Source organism: Oryzias melastigma, linkage group LG15 (genome assembly GCF_002922805.2).
Source record: "Oryzias melastigma strain HK-1 linkage group LG15, ASM292280v2, whole genome shotgun sequence".
NCBI classification, from domain to species: domain Eukaryota; kingdom Metazoa; phylum Chordata; class Actinopteri; order Beloniformes; family Adrianichthyidae; genus Oryzias; species Oryzias melastigma.
In genome coordinates this window covers 22,914,534-22,934,001 of record NC_050526.1, presented here as the reverse complement: position 1 = coordinate 22,934,001, position 19,468 = coordinate 22,914,534, and the positions used below count along the sequence as shown (strand labels likewise).

At 35.7% G+C, this 19,468-nt stretch overlaps 3 protein-coding genes across 6 annotated transcripts; 1 reads left to right on the top strand and 2 right to left on the bottom strand.

The window, feature by feature from the left end:
• Positions 1–278: 278 nt before the first annotated feature.
• On the bottom strand, positions 279–7,296 carry ubtd1a (ubiquitin domain containing 1a). 3 transcript variants are annotated; one of them, XM_024296549.2, is made up of 5 exons: positions 6,943–7,296; positions 6,465–6,551; positions 2,188–2,415; positions 1,188–1,373; positions 279–1,085 (listed from the first exon to the last, which is right to left on the bottom strand). In XM_024296549.2, the coding sequence occupies exons 1-5, from the start codon at positions 6,992–6,994 to the stop codon at positions 871–873; spliced, it is 768 nt and encodes a 255-aa protein (XP_024152317.1). In that variant the 5' UTR covers positions 6,995–7,296; the 3' UTR covers positions 279–870. The 3 variants fall into 3 exon arrangements, with proteins under 3 accessions (XP_024152317.1, XP_024152319.1, XP_024152318.1); XM_024296551.2 differs by lacking the exon at positions 6,943–7,296 and having other exon boundaries at positions 6,465–6,923; XM_024296550.2 differs by lacking the exons at positions 6,465–6,551; positions 6,943–7,296 and adding an exon at positions 4,694–5,533.
• Positions 7,297–9,533: 2,237 nt separating this feature from the next.
• zdhhc16a (zinc finger DHHC-type palmitoyltransferase 16a) lies at positions 9,534–15,947 on the bottom strand. Of its 2 annotated transcripts, XM_024296936.2 has the most exons (11): positions 15,784–15,944; positions 14,290–14,555; positions 13,874–14,068; positions 13,707–13,795; positions 12,812–12,840; positions 12,572–12,705; positions 12,396–12,479; positions 12,225–12,310; positions 11,691–11,814; positions 10,154–10,224; positions 9,534–10,042 (listed from the first exon to the last, which is right to left on the bottom strand). In XM_024296936.2, the coding sequence occupies exons 2-11, from the start codon at positions 14,521–14,523 to the stop codon at positions 9,940–9,942; spliced, it is 1,149 nt and encodes a 382-aa protein (XP_024152704.1). In that variant the 5' UTR covers positions 14,524–14,555; positions 15,784–15,944; the 3' UTR covers positions 9,534–9,939. The 2 variants fall into 2 exon arrangements, with proteins under 2 accessions (XP_024152704.1, XP_024152705.1); XM_024296937.2 differs by lacking the exons at positions 9,534–10,042; positions 10,154–10,224 and adding an exon at positions 11,400–11,515 and having other exon boundaries at positions 15,784–15,947.
• A 207-nt stretch (positions 15,948–16,154) lies between these two features.
• Positions 16,155–19,294, top strand: mettl18 (methyltransferase like 18). Its single transcript, XM_024296938.2, has 2 exons — positions 16,155–16,360; positions 18,299–19,294. The coding sequence occupies exons 1-2, from the start codon at positions 16,256–16,258 to the stop codon at positions 19,217–19,219; spliced, it is 1,026 nt and encodes a 341-aa protein (XP_024152706.2). The 5' UTR covers positions 16,155–16,255; the 3' UTR covers positions 19,220–19,294.
• The last annotated feature ends 174 nt before the right edge of the window (positions 19,295–19,468 follow it).

Genomic DNA, 19,468 nt, shown 5'->3' with positions numbered 1-19,468 from the left:
AAAAGCAAGGGGATTTTTTATAAGCATTATTATACTCTGTGTTTATGTCTTTTTAGAAAACGATGTTTGCAATTTAATATAAGACTGGTTAAAGTGATCATGTGTGAAGAATATACTTACGTGACAAAAGTTAGCACTTCTTGGATGATAATCTTGCATTACAAACATTGAACATGTTAACTGTGTGCTTGTTTAACAAGCATCATACTAAATAGCAGTTTTCTCATTTAAACTTACCAGGACATCTTTAAATAAAATCACAACAGCAGCAAACAGTGTCTGTTTTGAAGATTTATTCAAATCCAGAGAACAGCTTCTTTTATTTTACATTAAACTACTATTTGCTGAACAGTTTTCACATCTTGATTCTCTTTAGAAAGGTGCTTTCATCGCGACTTCATCGTGACTATGTATTGTACACAGTACCTTAAATAACAAACAAAATATATTTTATTGTAAAAAGTTTGTATACAGTCTACTTTTCAAAAAAGAAAAAAAAAGTGGATTTTCCTTATTCGAACCCCTGGCCAAAGTGCTTCATTCATCAATAAACAAGAACAGCAATGAGGAAGAGAGGAACCCATGTCAAAAACAAAGAAACAGACGCTGGGATGACAATATTAGGGATACCCCTGTAATCTAAAGTGTTTCAGTGCTTTTTCATCATTTTACTTTGTTTGGGAAAAAATAAAGGGATAAATACAAAAAGGAGCAATATAAAAGCAATAACTTACATATATATATTTATATAAAATTGTACATAAAATTCCAGCTGGATACTCATGTCAGACCCTACTCCTATCCCTGCAGCCCCATCTGCACTTCCTTCTGTGATTTAAATCATTCCTTTACTTGATGTTTTGTTTTCCTTTAGTTAGTTATAACAGATGGGTTTATGTTCACAATTACTTGGACGACGAAATCTTTCTGAATCTTTGCATCTTGGAGTCGAGTCTTGTCAGTGAGCAGCTTGCCGGAGAAGAACCACCTTTGACGGGTCACTTCAATGTCCTCCCGTTCTTCCAGCTGCTTCTTCAGTTCAGCAATAGAGTCAGCCATGCTTGCTGTGAGACGCACATCTTTTCCTAAAACACCAGAATTGTTGTAGGTGAGAAATGATGATAAAATACTGCAACAAAGAGACAACCTTTTTTATTTAGATTTTTTTTTGTAGCAGCTGTTGTTACCTGTTGATAATCGCACCCGGAGCTGGAAATCCTCTCTGGATGGTGAGGCCTGAGCTTGTTTTTGTGTGCAATCAGACGCTTTGCATTCGCTGGATGTCTCAGTGATGAGATTAACAGGTGGTGCTAAGGTGTACGCCGGGAGCTGGTAACGGTTGCCCAGTTCATCGTAGCTTTCTGTGAGAGAACCTGAGGACAAAAATGGATTCTACATTCAAATCAAATCGAACCGAACCACGCCACACCAAACTGAGTCAATTAAGTTGAATCAAATCGAATCAAGTCCAGTCTAGCCCAGTCCAGTCCAATTCAATTAAATTCAGGTCCGGTCCGGTCCAATCAGATCAGATCAAATCAAATCAAATCAAATCAGGTCCGGTCAGATCAGATCAGACCAGATCAAATCAAATCAAATCAAATCAAATCAAATCAAATCAAATCAAATCAAATCAAATCAAATCAAATTCAATTTAATTCAAATCAAATTTAATTCAAATCAATTTCATTGAATTTAATTTAATCAACATTCAATTCAATTCAATTCAATTCAAGTAACACTCTTACTTCTGTATAACAAAACAAAACAAAAAAAGAAAGAAAAAGAAATTGATTTACAAAATAGAGCTCAACCCCTACACCATTTCATTTCCGACCTCTTTGACCCATAAATGAAACTTTGGGCATCATTTCTGATATTTACTTACATTTTTTAATCAACTTTTGCGTTTTAAATGGTAAAAGTATACTAAAGCAAAAGCACTAGCCTATGTTGGGACAGTGCGGTTTCCTGTCACGGCTCTGCGTGCATCAATCCATCTGCAGTGGTCAAAGCAGCTCTGTGTGTTATGCAACCCTCACAGCAGTAATCTCTGGACAATTCTTGTTTGTGATTCTGTGGATGTTCCTTTGCAAAACTGATTACTGTGGACTGTGCATGTGAGCATCTTGGCTTTCAGGGGACACAACTTGGATGATGTCACACTCTCAAACTGCGGTTTCGTACCGTGCGGCAGAGTAATGCAGGCTCCATCCACTATTGCCTGTGCCAGCTCCAGGTCATTGCACTCCACAGCCAGCGCAGCAGCTCTGAGTGCATCCCAAATCTCTTTCCGTCCGTCAAAGGCTGGAGCTGTATCCCAAAACTCATCCCTCTTGCTCCTGAGCTGTCCTTCTGTCATGGGGTACTCACTCTTCCATTTAGGACGCTCCTTCTTGAGAGGCTCATTACGTGCTATAGAAAACAAAAAAGAGCAGAGCAAAAAGGGTTAATTCCAAGCTATTTAAAAAAATAACTTGTTTGATGCAACCTTTAATATTATGGGATAATAAAAATAATAAAAGATAATCTTTATGTTTTTACACTCATTTCTATTTATTTTTGTCCTTTAAGAGTTTGCAGGAAGTGTTAGCAGTTCTCCAAAAGGAGGATGTGGACTGATTATTAGAGGAGACAAAAAGGAAGATTCTTTATTTATAGCACAGTGTGATGTTGCTGCTGTGTCTGGGAACTCATTCTGCACATGTGCATGGACACACACAAACACCCACGCACACCCATCAGCGGATTATGAGGTCAGTAATCTGGTTCCACATAACAGGATTTATGCAGTCTGGCACTATCACATTGGTTGGAAAGATGAGCGGTTTTTAACCAATAAGAAAGAAAAACACTACAAAAAATACAGAATGACAAGAGCATCAATTGGAATCACAAATCCAAAGTGGATCCCAGTTTTTGAATAGAAAATTTGGCATTAAACTTTTTTTTTTTTTTAATCTTTTTTTGGCTCAAGGATTTTGCAAATACTTCTATTTGCAACATCCCGTGAATGCATGAATTTTATTTAAATCCATTCAGTTCTGTAGCTGGTGAAGACTTCATCAAAATATTAAACTTATTTTTATTAGATAATATGAGAGAGGTATTGTGTGTTGGTTAAACTTAAGCTTAACAATCAGCAACTTTCAGAATAGACTTGATTTAGGATTTTAACTTTTGTTCCTCATTACATATTTTATATGTTTGCAAATAATTAAATATGGTTGTGAGCTCAAAATATTTAATTTACTTTAATTTAGACTTATGGGCTCAATGGACTTGATCTTGTAACTAGAAAGCATGACTTGTACCACAAATAAATGTATTGAACAAAATGACAAAAACTTTTCTTAAAATCTCTTTTTTACAGTTTCTATGAAGTTTTCTAAGCTCTAAGATGTTGTGGTCCACATTTCCACTTTCATTGTTTGCACAAATGCACCCCATTATGTGTCATACAAACATTTTAATAACATTTTTCTTTTTTTTAATGACTGGTGTGTGTAAAATAAGAATTAGTTAAAACTGAGTATTAAAACATCATGCTAGCTATTATAGTTTAGTCAGTGCTCAGTGGGTGTCCATTATTTTACTTTCATATTACTCTTATTTTATGCACGTTGTTGGTTTTCATTTTTCTAAAAGAACTTGCTCTATGTTTTTACATACAGGAAGATATATTAGAACATCCTTTATTACATTTTTTGTCACCTTTTAGGCAATTAGGTAGGAATTTATGCCATGATGTTTGAGCTAAGTTAGATTATATATTCCTTAAATGGTTTGATTAGTTTTGTCTTGTTTCAAAGTTTCATTCTTTGTGTACAGTTTTCAGAAAATCTTTGTAACAATGTGGTATTTATTGTAAATTCAACTGAAAAAAATCGAGACATTGCTAGAGCTTATTGAGAAAACAATCTAAATAGAAATATTTATTAACTAATTTACCTTTCTCTAACAAAACAAAAGCCAAGTGACGTAACATTTAGAAAATAAATGATTGTCCCTTTTTTGTTAAATTTCATTCTAACCTGTAAACTGTGCCACTTGGAATCTAAAACTGAAGCTTTAATGATCCTGGTCACTGGATCCTGTTAATCCACTAAAACTTAAACTCAAAATTAGTTATTAAAACATTTAAATATGCATAAATACATGCAGTTTAATAAAACATGTTGGATGTCTTGCTTATCTTTAAAGTAGACCAAAAGACTAAAATAATCTTAAACTTGTTCCATTTTATAGGTATCAGATTTTAAGCTGTTACTCTAAATAACTAAATTCATTACGCATAAACCTTTTACCTGTGCAATGATTCACTTATTTTACTGAATTTCTTCTTGTGTTTTCAGGGCAGTTCTTATATTTTTTATATACGCTACTGACAGTTGAAGAGGGAAAAAAAATCAGCCTGTCTTGACAGAAAATTATATATATATGTATATGTGTCTTTCAAAGTAAGATAAAGTGAAACTTAAAAATAGTTTGTTCAGAAAACAGTCAAAATAATTAATCTTGGTCATCTAATTGAGTTATTTAAAAAATCTCTGTAAGTAACCCTTTATGGTACCGTAACTAAGAACACAGCAACAAGTCAGAAGTGCATGAGTTAAACTGTTAAACGAGGTCTGTTCATAAGTGTTATATATAAGAGACACAAATCTCTCCATACCAAAAAGGTTGTACTTACTTTTTACTATGATCTTAAAAGGTGCGCTTGGAGCGTGGTAGTAATGGTATTCCCTGGAGTTAGGCACTCCCATAGCTCAAAGGTTTGTGCAAAATCAGACTTCTAAACATCAAAAGTCCTTCAAAAACGAATCGCAGAAAGCAATTGCAAAGAACAGCCGGGCCTCGCTTCTGCTCGCCACAATAAAACTGCTATGAAAAAGTTCAAGCTCAACACCTCGAGGTGTTGTGATACTTCCCCAGTTGCTTAAAAATGACCACACATTCTCCAGATTTATCCTTTCTAATAACAAACCCACCACCTTAAAATACCATGAGAGCACTTCAGTGGAACGAGTTCAATGTATAGACAGAGTGTCCTTGCCAGACCGCAGCCTCCTTACACAAGAGGTCTAATCCTATCAGCTCTATTTAAAGACTGGATGGAAATACACAAAGACAACGTACTCAAGCTATTACCAGACTCTAAACTCTTGTTAGGTCGTGCTATGGGGGAAGCCACTGTATTTCTGTGAATGTCCTGGATAAACTCATCAGCTATTTTAATAACTCTGACATTAAAATGCTTTATTATAACTTTATTATCATATTAATCCCACATTTGATCCTTTATATAAACCAGAGGTGTCCGATTTTTCAAAGGCACTGATGTCGTGCAGTGGATCCACAGAGATAGTAGTCTCACAAATAAAGGCCTGCCATAACTGATGCTTAATTCCAAGTCCCGACAAGCTCTTATTTAGGAGGAGGGGACTGAAAAGTGTTTATATAATCCCTCCTGTCAGATCAGGTCAGCTTAGATACATAACTTTGCTGTAATCCTTCAGACATTCAACACCTGCAGACTGAATATTCAGATGACTTCTGTGCAACTTATTTTCAACCTTATTGGTCCATTATTCTGAACAAATCTCACGCGGCAGATGATGCATATTCTGGACATTTTAGGGAAAACTATGTTGTTTTATAGTTTTAATGAATGGTAAAGTCAGCATCATCAGCACAGACTCATAGATTTGCAAGTCAATGGGCTCCAGGAGCAAACATAAACCATCAACTTATGAGAGAATTATTGTGCATTTTTAAAGTTTGGATCAAAATTATGTTGTGGTATTTCTTCATTTTGCTTTATTTAATATTCTGTGATATTTTAATTGGAATTGAACACATTTTTTTAATAAGATCATCTTGTTGCCTAAAAGTAACATATTTGCCACCAAATGGAACTTATACCCAAACCACTATCCCTCTACCTCCATGCTTTGGAAGCTGGAGATAAGACATGGGCTTCTGTATGTTTTTTTTTTTTTTTTTTTTTTTTTACAAACTACTGACCATGTATATATTTATTTATTGAGAAGAAGCTTTTCAAAAATAATCTTTCAGAAAGTTTATTTTAGAACTAACCATTGAAGTCAACTTTTGGACTTGTAATTTGCTTCTCTTTTAAGATAATTTAAAATAACATTTGATCTTGTGTAGTGTTCTTTTTTATAAGTTTGCCAAAATGTTGGAAAGTTGCAAAATATTTTTTTCCCAATTATGTAAATTCTGTATGATTCCAATTGATTATGATACTGAAATCAATTCCACTATAATTAAACAATGAATAATTTGCCAGCATAAAAAAAAAGACAGTAGATTTTTAAAGGCTTTCTCAAACTCCGAACATGTTGTTCCATTAGGATTTTTTTGGTTTACTCCATCCCACAAAGTAACCGTGGATTACAGTGCTCCTCGGGACACTCTATGTTGAGGTTTCAGCCTCTTACCTCCACGTTTTTTGCCTCTCATAGATCCTGGGGCGCTCCCCTGCCCATCCACGCTGCTCCTCCCCACGCAGCCTCCCATCACGGACCCTGCAAGGCAGCAGATGCAGAACAATCGCATCCAGAGTGAATCAAATCCGACATATAAATCATTTAACATGCAAAAACGATCTAGAGTTAAAGTGGTAAAGGAAGTGTTCTGTAGAAAAGCATCATTGGGGAGCAATGACAGCTCAGCACTTCTCGTCCCAGAGAGGTCAGCCCAGAGCAGCTCTAATGTTTATGTCACGTGTAGCGCCAGCTGATGGCAGCATGCTTCTCACGCACTGTCTTCACATATTATCATTAAAATAACACAAGCACTAACACAATAAATGTGTTTTTGGATAGAAATCGACGTGCGTAAAAACCCCAAATACCTCAAATCTCATCATAATTGGGAATTAATAAAATAAAATAAAATGTGTGAACAATCACTTACCAGAAATCCAGTCTGCTAGATTGTGCATCCTTCTACAGTTTGCTTGCCACATCCGAAAAGAGTACAAAAACAGTTTATGGTGCTTCCAAATCCAGACCAGAGGAGCAGCCTGCAGGGTGACAGACGCACACTGGGGGAACTGTGCGTCTGAACGCCTGATAATCTGCCTGATCCAACAAAAACTTTCAATTCCTGACGCTCCTTCTGAAGAAAAAAGCAACTCTCTTCTCTGTCAAATGGCTCAGAGCAGAGAAATAAATAAAGATGCGATGCCTAACGCTCTTTTTCTCGTTTAAAAGCGTTCCCAAAAGCGACCGTCAAACCGGCCGCCCCTCGTCAGGCGTCATTCATGGATTATGCGCGTTTTTTTAACATTACGGTTAAACCCGCACGCGGACGCGCAAAGACAGTTACGGTAAGGACTCATGATGTATAAATGTTTACTTTTTTGCTTAATATTTACAATGAGAACTGCTATGATTAAGAAACAATCACATTTTAATATGAAATGTTAAGAAAATTGTCTCCAAAGTCATCTGTTCTGTAGTTGTATTGCAATAATGAAGTAAAATAAGTTTTATATTTGACCAAAAAAGTTTTTGATGCTTTTGAGTATAATGCAATTTAACATTTTATTCATGAAACATCAATTGAGAAATGTGAATTTGGGTGTTTGCTTTTTGTTTATTTTGTGCTTGTTTTACAAAATGCAATCGTTTTAATTTGATATACCTGAGCAGAAATTCCAATATTCACTTTTGCTGCTGAAGAAAACCAGTCAAAGCAAAGAATGGACGATTTTGGATGATTTCTCCAAATCTCTACTAACAATTTTGAGGGTTTCCTTTATTTAGAATGCAGCTATCAAAAAAATAGAACAAAGAAAATCTAAACTTATATCAACCTGTTATTTTGAAGTATAGATCAAAAATTCGGATTTTGGAGATCATTTTGTCCCCAAAACTATATTTAGTGCAAAGAATAAGAAGTAGTACACCAGGTAAATTGTAAGTTATATGTTAGACAGATGTACACTTAATGTACAAGGACTGCAGCTCTGAAAGGACTGAAGAAGAGCTTTACACACAGAAAAAATGGGGTTTCGTGCAAAGTGGTTGTAATTAAAAAGATACAATCTGGATGACAGCAGAAGAGCATCATGTGCATATAGCTGTCTGTGTTTTTTTCTGTTTATAAGGAGAGTAACATCCAAAAGAGTCTATTTCTTGTTGCTTTTGTGGATAAAATCCTCTTGTAAACTCTTGGAGCATCTTTGTAGAAGACAACGGAAGAGACAAACTCGGTTTTTATCACTGACAGGACGTAAGATTGTGACATGAAAAGTTTAACCAAATTTACTGTCACATAAACACAGATTTAAAAATATTACACTTTCTTCTTTTAATGCCCCGTTCTGAAAAAAAAAAACAATTTTTAAAATCATTCGTTTTGTTCTTGTTGCCACTGGTCCAAAATAAATAAATAAATAAATAAACAATTCCCTAGAATAAATAAGGTGACATAGAAATTATTTTCCAAAAAGGAAGGATTAAAATAATAATAAAAATGTATATTTTTTACAGGTTAAAAAATACTTTTTACACTTAACCTGTTTGAATTTGCTTCTAAGAAAGAGAAAATAGTCCCATCCAACTAGTGTGTTTGTAATTCTTGGTTTGTAACTCATACAATACATTTTATGTGTAACTGTGTACCACCTGTCACAAATCGTATGGAACTATGTTCTCTCCATACCGTATAGTGAGCTGATAAAGTCTCCAGTTCTGAAAAAAAGAAACCCATTGTGTACATTGGCGTCTCATAGGTCTAGAATAGATAATAAATAACCCTGACGTAAATTGGTCATATATTTTGATTTTAATAAAATCTAGACCAAAAAATGTCCATAAATAGCATCAGTAAAAATTTCTCACATAACCATGCGCCACTTACAACAAAAAACAATATAAAAGGCACAAATATAAAAAAATAAATCAATGTTGGTCTTTAAATATTTTACGACTCAAAAAGGTCAAACACTGACACCTGCTGGACAATAGTGGTACATGCTCGATGAAGTGTCAACCCTGTTTCTGTAGTTTTAGATTTTTCAAAATAAAGAGCATTTGCATTTTTTTATATCCAATTGCTACCTTTAAAATACATAAATAAATAAATGATGAAAATCATTTTTAATTTACAACATTCCCTATTGGTAAAAGTTCATCAGATTTTATCTAGATGCCAACCATGACTTGTTTCTGTGTACAATTCTCTTGAAACCAACATAAAAGTATATTGTGTATTCTAAATTTGGAACTAAAGCTCTGCTTTTGTCTGACTGAATCGACCTGTTGACCTGCATCCCTGCAGCCAAAGCTTGTTAAATTTGATTGACATGTGGAGTTTTTGGACATCAAACCAAAAATTTGTTTTAAGGTTTTTGAGACATTTTTTAATGAACATTTCATTACTAAACACCTTTAGTACTTTTACATTATGTATGTTCTAACAAATGAATCATTACTGTAAGAAACAAATTAAATATCCCACTTTATTGATAAACAAGTAGAAAAAAAAGCAACAACAAATTTTCAGGACAAAGTTTTATTTTCTTCTCAAAGGTTTGAAAGTTTGAGGACTGGAGTGTGCAAATGTGCAGGATGGGTGGACGGTTAACATGAACAGTAGAACATTTTACGCAGTTGTGGACAAAAAACAAATTAGCTTGAGGAACATTAAGATAATATCTTTACAAAATCTGCATCCAACAAATAACTTAGTCTGTTTATTTTTTTGTATAAAAATATTAAATCCATAATTATGGCATAGCAATGCTTAAAGTCAAGTACAACCAGTTTGTTTTGAGAAGTCAAACTTACAATAAAGCATTTATGGCCTTCCACCTCTCTGAATTTATATACCCCCAGTGCTTAAAAAAAAGTCTGAGGTACAGGAGGTATACGGGATAACAAGAATGACACAAATGTGCCTCCATCATACAGGAATCACATCCTTATTAACTGGGAAGATGTCCCATGTTAATCCATCTCCATTTGGGGAATGCCCAGAAGGAAGGAGGACGCGAGTCACCCAATGACTAAAAAGAAAAACCAAGTCTGGGTTACTGGAAATACAGTGCAGCAGGGACCACACATGCAGATGTGTCTGAGTTTATATTAGGAAAAATGATAAAAAGCTCAAAACAAACCTGCGTTTCTCCACTCCCAAAAAGAGTTTCCAGTTGTTCAGCCTACTGTAGTTGAAAGGGTTTTTGTATACCTGGCAAAAATAGAGAAAGAAAGAAGAAAAAAAAGACTGAAACATACTTGTTTCTAACTCCTTTTCTATCGGAAATGTGTGAATTTTTGTTTCGTATTTTGAACTTTGTGTCCTGTGAGCTTTTGAGGAGGGGTGAATATTGAGTATGTTAGTGTGTGCTTAAGTCTGTCAGTTAAGTGATACTTTAAAGACCTGCACAATCTTTTTCATTTTTGTGTTTTTAACATGTTTTTATAGCATTTTTCTCACAATAGAGAACCCACATAAATAATTTATTATTAAAAGTATTTCTTATGTCAAATCATGTTGGATCTGGTAGAAAATGCTCAGACTAATGACGCAGCTACTAAAATAGGCATTCCAAAGTCTTCTCTACCTCTGTGTGCAACCTGGACCGCTCACGCTTAGGTGTGCATGAGCGTTCAACACTCATGCTGTAGCGAACTGTGATTCTGGCTCATAACTGTACGACTCGATTGTTCCAATTATACTTGTCATTATTTTTTAGCCACCGTTAGCTTAAGGCTATAAGCTGGCATGTGAGCACGCAAACAGAGCGACGGGGAGGGGGCAGGTTACACTGTGTCCATGAAATACAACCCAGAAGTGTAAATGTAATGACCTACTGCTGGTGTGCCTAAAATATTTCTTAAAAAACAACAAAGGCTTTTTATTTCAGAATAAAAACTGAATAATCATAATTAAATGGTCACTGGGGACAATTTTACCATATAAAAAATGGTTGGAGTTGAACTTTAAAGCAAAAATGTATTTGTTTTTTTTTTCCTCTTTGTTTCTCTTTTGCTTTGCCATCTGTGCTTTTCAAAAACCTACTCTAATCATCTTTTGATAAAAGCGTTCCCATTGTTTTTTTAATTATGATTATGAAATTTTTAGCCAAAATTGAAAAAACGATGTCGTTTCCTAGGACATAGTTTCTGCAGAGCGGCAGTAGTTTATTAGAAATTCACTTTGGGGTTGTGGGCAGGAGTGATGGAGACACTCATGCTAGCTTACAGCCTTCCACACCCCCAACCTAACCAACAAAAATGGGGAGCAATATTGGAGATATCTACAGTTTTGGAGCAGATTCCAGCTCAGAAGAGGAAAAAAAAGATGTGCACGGGTCTATTTGTCTGCAAGTGGATGCATCAGAATGGATAGGAGCTGAGAACTTGTGGTGGTAGCAGATTTTTATTTTTTCCATTCGTTTCTCTTTCGCTTTGCTTTCGATGCTTGTGTATACCTCCCTCGAAAATGAGATGTAACCTCAGTCCACCTCTAAATGTAACTATTTAAATAAATTAAAAAAATACATAAAAACACATGTCTAAACATAGAATTAAAAAGTCAAATAAATATTAGGTAAAATTGTATATATACTTTTGTTTAATAAATTTTGACTTTTTTTACATGATGAAAAAAGAAATCTATAATTATTTCTAATTTATGTATTTTTTTCTCACCTTTCCCAGTTTTGCCATTCGATTCGTTTCCTTTTTGTTGATATGTCTCTCGATGCTCGTCTCGCCTCTGGATATGAGGACCGCATGCCAAACAGTTAAAGCTCCCAGGGCCACTCCCACTGTGCTAATAGAACAAAGCGCATCACATTTCAGCAACAAGAAACTGACAAGTCACTGGAAACTAAAACACAAGTAATCTGAAAGTTTGTAAAAAATGAAAGAAACACTTTTATGACAGGAGAAGAAAGTATTACTAACAGGCAGAAGTTTTCTAAACTTAGATTCTTTAGTATTCTGAGAATTTATTTGATTTATTTAATCTGTGTATAACATTTAATCTTGTATTTATGTCGTGAGATGCCAAAATCTGAGAAAAAAGTCAAATAAAATTTGTAACCGAAACATGTACAGACATGGAGCTTTGGGTAGATGCATATCAAAACATTTTTTAACACTCGAAAAGAATGACTTTGTTTGTTTTCTCAAAAACAAGAGTTATGCATGATAAGCAATAACATGAAATGCAGGTTTTACCTGGTGAGAACCCACATGTAGACAATACTTTTATGAATCATCTTATCTCTGAAGGTGTAAGGAGGGGCCGGCGTCTGGTAGATTGTCTTGATGATTAAAAAGAAAAGAAAAAGAAACATTGTGTTAGCACGCTCATAAAAATATCATTAACTCAGTAAGATAATCCAGTACCTGACCAGAAGGGAGAAGCCCTATAAGCGGTCCCATTCCTGTTACAGGAATCCCTGGTTTTTCCAAATCCATATGCTTAAAGCGCTAAAGGGGCAATAAATAAAAGATTAAACAAAAATATTGAAAATAAAAAGAAAAACATTGATTAACAGACACAGAGAGTGTAACCGTCTCACCTCAAGAGCATTATACGCATCAAGAAAGAGGTTTCTGCCACTGATGCTACAGTAGACACACCCCAGAGTCATGAAGAGGCAGAAGGAGAAGAAGTAACGGTGGTTAAAATGACCAATGCAATTATTCAGCCAGGCTGAGAACATGGCTTTAAGGAAAATTCACTCCATTTTCAGTTTTTCTACCACTATGTTCTTATGAAAACCACCTGTTCCTGGTAGTTTCACCAAAAAAAAGGATACGACAGTGATGGTCCATTTTTAGAATGCATCTGCAAATCAAACAGCAACATTAGTCTTGATTAAAGACCCCTTCCGATCAACTTTTGATCAATTTGAAAAGCGTTCTCAGAGGTCTTTTCATTTTAATTATGCACTTTGTAGCCAAAACATTTTTTTAACAAAGTGTTGTTTTCTAGAATGTAGTTTCTGCAGAGTAGTTCAATAGAAATTTGTCTCTGAGTTGTGGGCAGGACTGTTGGAGCAGAGTAACCCCGTCCCCCCTTCCCATCGCTGAAAGCTAGAAGCTTGTAGCCCTCCCATCCCATTTTCTACATCACATATACACTGTTTTTCAAACAGCATTTTTGTCTGCTTCTGATTCACAACAATTTAAATAAAGAAATACTTAAAATACAATTTTATCCTTAATTTTATTTATATATATGTGTCTTCCATTGTCAGACAAATGCCACAAGAATATGGCAAAAACACTAAAAAGATCATTTTTATTACTGATTTTAACAAGAAATTTGTCATTTAGAGGCAGAAATTTTCACATTTTATAGAAAGAAAATGTATAAAAACCTATTTGAACAAAGAGCTTCCACCCAATCCCATTTAAAATCAGAATTTCAGGAAAAGCAAGTGTGTTCCCATCTGTAAGGCAACACCTCCCTACATTTTTGACAGGGATTTGTCCATCTGGTTTGACTGGATGAAAAATGCAAACAGATCCAGGAGGAGTCATTTCATTCATTCTACCCTTTGTTGTGTAAAGGTGGGAGAGATTTAGCAGACAATCACCACAAACCAGGGAGTTGCAGTTTGAATTCGAACAAACCCTAAAGTAAACTTTCAAGTCTACAAAGCGCCCTTTCAAGAGCCAAATTGCATTGAGACGTTTCGGATGACAAACCTGTTGCAGATGCCACAGTGGTGAGTTCTTGCAGGTTTAGGTATGATGCACTTCTTGCAAACTGCCACAAATGGCCTGTCGTTTTTCTCCTGAAAAAACAAACAAGGAGAGATCATTAAAAGAAGTCATATTTGTCGCGATGGAAACAAGGAGCGCTGATGTCCCACCGTTGGGGGATATCCGGGGGAGGTCTTTGCAGCTTTGTAGTAATGAAACGCAATCATGATGAGGTTCCAGTGTCCATAACAAAGATGCCAAACAATCCACGCTGGGGAGTAGGTGTTGAGGACGAGAGGCAGGAGGACTGCATAAGCGATGACTACTATGGAGCTGGTCAGGATCACCACCAGACAAACAAACACCTTGGAGACAAAAGGGACTTGTTAAACATAGAGGAATCAGCGTCTGCACACATACGTTCAAATATTTTTAATTTTTCTGCAGTCATAAAAAACTAAGAAAAATATTAAAAAGAACGTGCAAAATCTCATTTGATCAGTTCAAATACTTTGAATTAGAATGATTTAGAAGACTAATTAGGATGAAAATGTGTTGACTTTATGGTATATATTTGCACACTTACAGCGCCAAACCAGCGGGTGATATAATCCACAGTCAGAAACACTGGTTCAAAAACAGAGTCGAAAACCACATCGGAGTCCGTGAGCGAGTTGAAGTGAAGCGACTGGACCAACAGCCTCATGTAAGCCCACGTTTCCCTAATCCACAAAGGCAGTCTGCTCCTTCCTCGCCTGCTGCATAACCTCAGGCGGATGCTGCGCCGCAGGTAAACCAAAGAACTGGTACAGCACCACATACTGCATTGCTAGTGAGCAGCCACCTGCAAAACTACACACATGTACAGAGAGACAGGCAGGTAATAAATATGCAGCTCATTCACTCAAGCTCATTATTTATTTATTTTTAATCTGGTTTGGTTGGAAACATCACAGCCTAAAAAGAAATATGAAAAGGGAAAGGTGCCTGAAGATAAACGGCATAGTTTCAAAAAGAGTTGGAGTCACACATGTTTAAAAGGGAGAGGCAGTAACAAGTTACACTGGAGCAAAATAATATTTAACAGTCATAGTTTCTGCAAGATGTCCCAAGAGAAAGGAGTCTGTTCATCATTAATCAATATTAAGGGTGTAATGATTCCTTTTAATGATCCAATTTGTATCATAATTTGTGGTTGCCGATACGATTGATAATTGATATTGGTTCATTCTGAACGATCTGATTGGATCCAAGTTACTGATCTAAAAATTGATCCAGGACGGATCTGCTCTGACCATTAACGTATCAGCCAACCTGAAATTAAATATCATGTTGTAGATGGAAGTATTTTGAAAATTCATTGGACTTGATGTTATATCTTCAATGCAAAAACACATTTTTAAATCGGTTATTATTTATATCGTTAAGTTTATTATTAAAAATGTTTCTGTATACAATATAGAACGAAGCATTCCCAATTGATTGCATAAATAAATGAAAGGGTTCCTGCCACAAAAAAAGCAAAGGTCCTTCTTTTTCCAATTTTATACTTTTATTTTAATAACTAAAAATATCATAAGGTAATTATTTTTGGTCTAACTCCACAAGGTAACCATATCTAAATAGTATTAAATATTTGAGAAACATTTCCTGAGGATTTTTTTTTTTTTTTTATTGCAGATTTTAGATACTCCACTTGTCTCCGGGTAAAAGTGTATAAAACAGTCTCGTTCTGCTGCATTCCCTGCAGGGTGGAGTCCGGGTGGAGTTAGTTCTTCTGAGGTGAAAAGGACAGTGGTCTCTACAGGAAATGGCTATTATCAGCAACATAATTCCCAAAGGATTTGAAAAAGAAAACTGCAAAGCAGTTGTGACTGTTACTTAACCAAAACTCGTTCAAAAAGAGTCATTAGTCCACAAATGACAGCTGTTAACAGACTGACCCGATCACAAAGCTTTTAAATGTCCCTTTTGTCTGACTGCATGCCACTGGCGGTTACCATAACACTCCCTGCAAAGCTGCATATGTACATCTAAAAACAACGTTTTACCATTTTTTTTTTCTTTTCACCGTACTCACCGGTTTATAGAGACAACCTCCCTGCCGTGGCTACTTTTCTTGTCGACATTCTAGAAAGGGGGCTAAAACCGTATCACTGCCATTATTTACAACGACCAACCGCAGATCAGAGACCTGCGACAGTTAGAAGATCTAAATCCCGAGCTCGACTTTATACGCATGCGCTGCATTTCCAAAGCGAGGCATTGTGGTAAACTGAGTCCAAGTGAAGGGTAACTTTACGGATTGTTTTATTGTTTAAAATATACACCTAACTAATGTCAAAATGTTCCCCAATATTTTTTCACATAAATATAGGGGAAATAAAATGTACAAACCCTATTAAATAACTGCAGAAAAATAATATTTTTTTAGAATTGTGGGATTTGAAGTTCCTCCACTAGGGGGCTGTGTGACGCTTCTCTTTCTTGCTAGGTTTCGCAGGCGGGCGCTACCAACCTTGAGCTAGCAACATTTACTCAGTTCAGTCAATATGTCGTTTTGTTTTAATTTCAGCATTCCAGAAGACCCCAAAACATCAGCTGGCTTTGATGAGAAGGAACTCCAGAAAGAAAAAACAGGCGAAAAAGCTGAGCGCGTGAGTAACAACAGCTATAAGTTAGGTTGTTGCATGTTAGGTTGCATGTGCGCCATGCTGAAGCCTCATGTGGAGCTCTGTAGCCGTGTCACCAAACGTGCTGACACTTGCTAAGAAATAATGTTATCAAAATGTGAATATTAAGATTTGTTTTTAGACTTTACAAATTTTAAATGAATCATATAGAATAGTTTAACAATTGACTTCTTTAACATCAAAGGAGGTTAAAATAGTCTTTATGGTTCTTTTAAACTGAATTTAAAGTTAATCATGTAAAAAATTGTGTTTGTAATTTAAAGTTAATATTTTTCTCTGTAATGGGGTGGAGTTATTTTTGCTTCTTCCCACTCCCTTTGCAACAACAAATCAAATTCCATATTACTTTATTTGATTATCATTATATTTAATTATTTTAATGCAACTTGTGTGTACCGTATGCACAACAGCAAATTTGTCTATTTATGATTGTAAATATTGCATTGTAAATTATTACGTTTTTTTTCTTATTTTCAGATTAATGTATGTATTAATATCTGAAATGTGTTTGTGTTTTGTATGTTTATTGTATTTTTCTTTTAAATCAAATCAAAATATTAAAATTAAAATAACATATAGGATATAGGTAGCATATATCTTGATAAGCAAAGAGAAGTGAGTTTAGATAAAAACAACAATTTTAAATAAACTAGTAACATCACAATTAAAGCTGATAGAAAAATGCATTCATAGCTTGTATGAATCACCATTGTATTCTGAGGAGTTTAATACAAACTTTTAACCCATATATTCTTTTATTTGTTTGAACACAAATAGTAAAAACCCATACAGAGTTATGGTGATTTTTTTTAAAATATATAAACAGTCTAAAGTTTTGTCATATTGCAACAGACTAATTAACATATAATAGCCTGTCATTACCTTCATTTTTCTTAAGTGAATAATGAACTGAGAAACCACGTGTCTGCTGTTCTACCGTTTTAGCCAACAATTTTTTTTTTCTTCTTGTCTCTTGCCTTGTTACACGGGATCACAAAAATGTGCTTGACGCTTTCTAAGCTATAATTATGCAAATCTCGGATGCAATCTGGGCAGGTTGCCAGTCCGTGACATGCTCCCCAACCTTCCAAAACTGACTGTTGAATAGTTCAAGTCTGACACAACTGTGAGAAAAGTGGTCAGAGTTTCAGTATTATACTTCTGTTGATGTTCACACCGATTCATTCAATAAATTAAATTACTTTTCTCCTGCAAAACTAAAAAAAAAAGAAAAAAACTTTTTATTTCATTACTAATTCATACATTAATTGTGTGATAAAACTATGAACAATTGCCTAATGATGATGGATAGTCATAGTGAAACTGAAGCACATTCGTTTAGATAGTGAATCAGATCAACTGCTTTTGTGAGTGACAGTAATGTACACTCAAGCAACAAAATGAGAACTTTAGTTTTTACTAACTGTGGGGGTGACACACATGATGTGCAGGCGGTCTCTTAGGTCACACAGTAAATCATGACTGTCATGGTCATATGTTAGAAGTTGAGAAAGCAGTCAGAAACTGGATTAGTCATTGAGCTGAAATAGAAAACAACTGCAGAGATTAAAAAAAGAAAATGCCAGTAATTGTGTTCGATTCTTTTAAAAGGATGACGTTTGAACACGAGTTAAATTCTCACTTGTGAATAATCATTTTTTAACGGCATGTCGAGAAGCTTTAAAGAAAAATTCTTGAAGGACCGGTTCATATAACACTACTTTTTCCTCCTCGGATTTTGAAGGGATAGTAGCCCTCAGGTGATGGTGGTTTTGCCAAAAAGTGGGACATTCAGGGAACATTTAAGCTTATTTCCAAGTAATATATCAACTGTAGCTATCAGATACCTTCTCAACTAAAGGAATGTGTTCGGTAACAATGTCTGCTTCTCTGTGTTTGCAGATTGAAGACAATACAAGTCCAGATGATCCAGTAAAAGAGGCCAAAGAACACTTTCCACCACCCAACCCGCAGCTCCTTCTCACCGATGCTGTCTTTGAAACAGTCACCATTGGATCACTTCCGTCCCTGCACTTCCTCAACGAGACGGTTTTTGAGAAAACCATCTCGGAAAGAGAGGACACGGAGAAAATCCTGTCCAGCAGCAAAGAGCAGAAGTCCGATCTCATCTCAGGAGTGTATGAAGGAGGCCTGAAGGTGTGGGAGTGTACATATGACCTCCTGGAGCAGATTGAGAACAATGGCGAAACCTTCAGGGACAAGGCCGTTTTGGACTTGGGCTGTGGCGCTGGACTTTTAGGAATACTGGCTTTAAAGAGAGGAGCGAGACAAGTCCACTTCCAAGATTATAACAGCACCGTTATCGAACAGCTAACTGTGCCAAATGTTATACTAAACTGCCAAGAAGATGAGGAGGGGGAGAAAAACGACATTCAAGGTAGAGATGGTTGTGAAAAAGAAGTAGAAGAGATTGGCAATCCACCTCCCAAGAAAAGAGCTACAGACATGCCTCAACACACATTACTGAGGAGGTGTTTTTTCTTCTCTGGGAACTGGAGGACATTTCTTCCGTTAGTTCTGACGAAAGAACCACAGCCCAAGTTTGACATCATTTTCACCTCAGAGACGATCTACAACACTGCCTATTACCCTGCTCTTCACGAAGCCCTGCAGAAGCTGCTGGCATCAAATGGCCTGGTCTACCTTGCCACTAAATCCCACTACTTTGGTGTCGGCGGTGGGCTTCATTTGTTTGAGACTTTTGTAAAAGAGAAAGGGGTTTTCTCACTGGATCACTTATGGGACGGAGAAGAAGGACTCCAGAGACATGTAGTAGTACTGCGCTTCAAAAAATATGTCTAACAGGGATTTCCTCCTTTCAGTCTATATAAAAATTTGTTGTTTTAAAATAAAGGTTTATTTAAAAAAAAAAAGAAACGTGGAATTTGTCAATTAAAATGTGCAGTGTCATCTACTTTGTTATCTCATTATGTACATCTTCTTTCACTTCCTGTACAGACATTTGAACATCTCTGTTTGTAACCAAAGTGCTGTTGAAAGGGACTGTTGCAGGTCTTTCGACGCATGGGGAGGTAAGAAAGGAAATGGGCT

Bases quoted from the DNA above. Each gene is read 5' to 3' on its own strand.
- zdhhc16a (XM_024296936.2), bottom strand. From the start codon at position 14,523: ATGTGGTGCTGTACCAGTTCTTTGGTTTACCTGCGGCGCAGCATCCGC. The intron at 12,841-13,706 runs GTTTGTCATCCG...TTTGATTTGCAG, and splicing joins CACTGTGGCATCTGCAACAG to ATGCATTCTAAAAATGGACC. The intron at 12,706-12,811 runs GTATCCTTTTTT...CCATGTTCTCAG, and splicing joins AAAAATGGACCATCACTGTC to CCTGGCTGAATAATTGCATT.
- ubtd1a (XM_024296551.2), bottom strand. From the start codon at position 6,621: ATGTTAAATGATTTATATGTCGGATTTGATTCACTCTGGATGCGATTG. The intron at 1,374-2,187 runs GTACGAAACCGC...TTTTGTCCTCAG, and splicing joins CTGCATTACTCTGCCGCACG to GTTCTCTCACAGAAAGCTAC. The intron at 1,086-1,187 runs GTAACAACAGCT...CTGGTGTTTTAG, and splicing joins CCGGGTGCGATTATCAACAG to GAAAAGATGTGCGTCTCACA.
- mettl18 (XM_024296938.2), top strand. From the start codon at position 16,256: ATGTCGTTTTGTTTTAATTTCAGCATTCCAGAAGACCCCAAAACATCA. The intron at 16,361-18,298 runs GTGAGTAACAAC...CTGTGTTTGCAG, and splicing joins CAGGCGAAAAAGCTGAGCGC to ATTGAAGACAATACAAGTCC.